This window comes from Montipora capricornis, chromosome 3 (assembly GCF_036669925.1).
Source record: "Montipora capricornis isolate CH-2021 chromosome 3, ASM3666992v2, whole genome shotgun sequence".
Taxonomy (NCBI): Eukaryota; Metazoa; Cnidaria; class Anthozoa; order Scleractinia; family Acroporidae; genus Montipora; species Montipora capricornis.
Window position 1 is genome coordinate 7,797,484 of NC_090885.1, and position 4,413 is coordinate 7,801,896.

General features: G+C 41.8%; 1 protein-coding gene across 1 annotated transcript; it reads right to left on the minus strand.

The window, feature by feature from the left end:
• LOC138039798 (enolase-phosphatase E1-like) lies at positions 1-2,847 on the minus strand. The gene is made up of 2 exons (XM_068885641.1): positions 1,002-2,847; positions 1-126 (listed from the first exon to the last, which is right to left on the minus strand). The coding sequence occupies exons 1-2, from the start codon at positions 2,601-2,603 to the stop codon at positions 1-3; spliced, it is 1,728 nt and encodes a 575-aa protein (XP_068741742.1). The 5' UTR covers positions 2,604-2,847.
• Between the last annotated feature and the right edge of the window lie 1,566 nt (positions 2,848-4,413).

A 4,413-nucleotide genomic window follows, 5' to 3' on the forward strand; every position in this document is an offset into this window, starting at 1 on the left:
TTACAATTGAACCACTGTAATATTGCGTTCTTCGTTCAGCATAGGTTTTTTCTGGATTTTCCCGGTGGCTGGTTTTATACTTGGCGGTGCTGTCACCTTAGCATTCTTCGCAAGAACCGAAGGCGACTAACAAGAAGGAAAGACAAAATCATAAGATAACCAAGCGCGCTCGGAGCACCAAAATATGGTAACCCATTTGGTTTGGTTATGACGTCATCGGACGACCGTCCGTCTCCACGTTCAACTTCAGTTTCATGTACGCGAAATGTCGCAATGCTGGAACCCGCGTTTTTTTGCGGCGGGAGGTTGCATTCCCGAAATGTTTCCCGAAAACGAGGAAAAACTTTGTTGATAACATGAAATACCAGAAATCCAAAAATGGGTCAATAAATGGTATTGGTATATTCACAGAAGTGAATAGTACTTCTTGAGCATTTTGATTGGCTGAGCTCGGAGATGAATAGCAAGTACTATTCACCTCTGAGCCAACGGAGAAAAACAAATGGCTTCCTTTTTCATCTCGGTTACCGAGGAGCAAATTTTATCAATATACTCGAGTGATTATTCAACTTGTGCGGTATACACTGAAATTCCACTTCGGTGAATAACTGTTTAAGTGCTTGTCACCTCAACACAATTGTCCACTTTATTTATTTTCCGAAATCGTCCCAAGTACATCGTGTTGTTTTTAGAACCTTTTGATTGAAATTGCACTTTGTTATTGGCTTTGAAAAAGGGGAGAAGTGGTAATACTTTTATCCATAACCGAGCAATGAAGGGAAATGGGTTCGATACCGTCACAGACTACTTTGCATCGTGATAGTTCTTTGAAAACAGCGATGCAAATTAAGTTGTGACGTCAACCCGGCATCGAACCCGTATTCAACAAAAAAGTAAAATTTCAATCAAAAGGTTCTAAAAACAGCACAATGTACTTGGGACGATTTCGAAGAATACATAAAGTGGAAAAGTTTGTCGAGGTAACAAGCAGTTTAACTAACCTTCGCTGCTTCTGGTTTCAATTTAATAACAACCTCTTCCGTTGGAGCCTTCTCTCTCTGCTGTGTTTCTTTCTTACTTGACAAATAGTCCCCTTTTTCTTTATCTACCGAAACCACTTCCACAGTGACCTTTTCCACTTTAATCACTATCTTATCAGGTTCAGCTGCCATTGTTGTTGGTGATTTTGTTGACATTAGTTCGGTTGCTTTCCTTGCTTCAGCTACTATTGTAGTATTTTCTGTTGATTTCGATACAGGAATCGCCTTTGTTGTCTCTTGTGGGTTGATTACGTTGTCGTCATCATTCAATACACTTTCACTTAATTCTGCTAGTTCGAGTTCTTCAAGGGACATCTTTCCTTTTGATTCGTTTTCGGGAGCGTTGATCTGTGCTTTTGATTCCTTCGGTGATTTAGTCGTTTCCACCAACTCTTCTGTTGAGGATTTACTCAGCTTAACTGTTTCAGCGAGTTGAGTAGGAGACATCACATTTGTCATTTTCGTTTTACTTCTTTCTTCTTGAAGAGCTTTGTCGAATTCCAGTGCAACCTTCTTTTCTTCAGCAGCTTCTTGCTGTTGCTCTAGCTCGTCTTCAAATTTTTGTTCATCTTGTTGTTGGTTTTCAGTCCTTAGCGAAGTATGTTCTAAGATTACTCCTGACCGACTGACGTCCCTAGGGAGATTTTGGGCCTCAGTTTTTTTTTCACCACTGTGCATCAAATCTTCCTCTTCTGAGCTTATAATTATAGCTTTCCCTGTTTTCTCGGGGTTCAAATCTTTAGTTCCTTGGGATTTCAAAAGCAAATTGCTGCTGGCGTCTTTTGGTTCATCAGAAAGTACCTCAGGTTCCCTTTTTTCCACTCTCACAGTTATTTGTTCAGTTTTATCGTGTTGAGTAATCTCTTTCAATTCCTTTTGTTCAAGGTCATTCTCTTCTGAATTGTCTTGTGGTATTTGGTTCCTTTTGCTTTCAGGAGCGTCTTCTTGTGGTGCACTTTTAACCTTTTCCACAGTAATCGTAGCTTTTCCCTCTGTTTCTTTCAACTCCTCTTCCTCGAGGACTTTATCTTCTAAGGATTCTTGATGTCTGATTTGGCTTCCTTTGCTCTCAATTGCTTCTCCTTGTGGTGAATTTTTCACCTTCTCCACTGTAACCGTCACCCTCTTCTCCGCTTCTTTCCCGTTCGTCTCAAACGCTTTTTCGGTGTTTCCCTCCTTCCTTTCAACTACCACTGTGAATTCTTGTGGTTTGCTTTTCTCGTTTTTCTCCTTTGTCACCAAAACATTAAGTGAGGTCTTGTCTATGCCCATGGACTGTTCAACCTCACTCTCGTTTTTATTCCTGTCCAACTTCTCCACTGTCACTTTGGGAATACTAGAGTCTTGCAGTTTTTCAGCCATGTTTAGGTTGACCATATTATTTTGGGTTTTTTCTTGTTTAGCAATTTCTATATTTTCTTCCTCTCCTGCCCCAACTCGCTCAAGATCCTCTTCTTCGTCGTCGCCTTCATCGTTTGCTAAAGCTTCCACAGACCCTTGTATAGGAACTGGTTTTCTTTCTTTCTGCTCTGTGACCTGCAGTGTTACCTGATTAAATTTCATTTCGGTACTTTCTTTCACATCACTTTCAAGGTCTTACTCCTCATTCTCATCATCATCGGTTGTTACAGTCAACAAAGTTTTCTGTTCTAGTTCATTGGCTTTGTCTTTCGACTCCTCTTCTTTAACGGTCATCTTCTCAACGGTTACTTTGGGCACTCTATTGAGATTCTCCTTGCGTACGCCGTTGTCTGTTCCAGCCTGAACATTTTCGTTCTCTAAAGAAATCTTCTTAACTGAGATTCTCGGTATATGGGTAATCTGGGCTCAAATTAACATTAGCACAGTAGACTACTAATTTCAAGTCGTCACAGTCAGTTACAGCGTTAGAGAGCGAATCCCTGTGTTCCATGATAATTATTTGAAATCTATTTTTAGATTGAGTCCGTACTGCAAAGCTTATTTTTATTTGTTGCAGCACCAGTCGTGACGCCGCGCGGTCCACTTTCACACTAACTGACCAATAAGGTGTAGTCTTTGAAATGACCCGAAATGGGGCCAAATGAATGCAGGATATTCGCTCTCTTACCTAGTATTCTCTTCTTATTGAATGCTATAAAGAGGGTCTCTTCAGACAGCGCATGTGCATAAGTACTGGCAGACAATCCGAACCACTTTGGACATCGTGATCTCACACCCTAAAGTTTGCCCCCCGATAGTAAATTTGTCGCAAGCCCCTTAACCGAGGCGCCATTGCTTAAAACCCCAATAAGTGCTTGTGACGTTGCGCGTGCTCATTTCGGCCGGTGCTTACGAAGACCGCTTTCCAAGTGGCTTTCATAGTGGCCTTGAATAGGTTTTGATCCTGGAAAACTGTATCGAAAGCCGGAGACAAAAGCAAAGGTTTAAATTCTGCGTGAGACTCTGATTTTGAAGTTGCCCTTTCGTCCGTTGCCAAGCTACTGGCAACTAGTTACCATCTTTCTCACGGGTGCATTATACTTTCTACCATCGGTAGGTGCATTTACGATATTAAGTATTCAAACAACTCACCTCTAAAAAATTCCTGACTTTAAAACCGCGACCCGGTCTTAGTTGGACTTGGTTTAGATAATCCGCCTTTAGCATATTTATTTACCTGTGGCCTCTTCATGTCGGACTTCCTCGGGCGGTTCCTTCACTTGTGCCCTGACTGCTTCAATACGGTTTTCAAAGATAACGAAAAGAGAGGAAAAAAACATGCCTGTGGAGCTGCCACTGAAAGGGGTGCCCAAAGCACCCACCTCTGATGAGGCCCAGCAAGGCCGAAACAGCTGTCCATTGGCTGCTAATTGACGACCGGGTGAAATGGTTGCGCGCATGCGGGATATGTTGGCCACACCGGGTTGGTGTTAGGATGTGTCACCTTACTTTTTTTTGTTGTTTTTCACTTTCAAAAAAAAAAGAAAAAAAAACCAGACCCCATCTTCCTTTAGTTTTGGTAGATTTTGGTAGTTTTGTAGAATTTCTTTACATTCTCACTTGGGTTTCCCTAACAGCTTCAGTTTCGTCAGCTTAATGGAAAAGTCGGCTCAAGGACATTTTCGGTTAATATTTTGTAACTTACTGTACACTGTAGTTATTGTATTGCAAATAACCGCGAGGCCAAAGTATCAAGAGTACATAGCCCCAATCATGCCCAAGCGTTAGGGTCAGTGTTAAAATAGTTTGAGTGCATTGGAAATTTTCGTCCTAGCACTCAGATGGGGTTACCCTAGCGCCATGGTAACCCTAGCTGCCTTGTAAACTCGTCGATGAAAGAACGAAGAAATGTGTGAGTGCTGGGATAACCCTAATGGTAGGGTTGCCCTACCAAGAGGGTTACCTTACCTGC

Coding starts and splice junctions, on each gene's coding strand:
- LOC138039798 (XM_068885641.1), bottom strand. CDS start 2,603: ATGAAATTTAATCAGGTAACACTGCAGGTCACAGAGCAGAAAGAAAGA. Junction 127..1,001: donor TGAAACCAGAAGCAGCGAAG/GTTAGTTAAACT, acceptor CCTTCTTGTTAG/TCGCCTTCGGTTCTTGCGAA.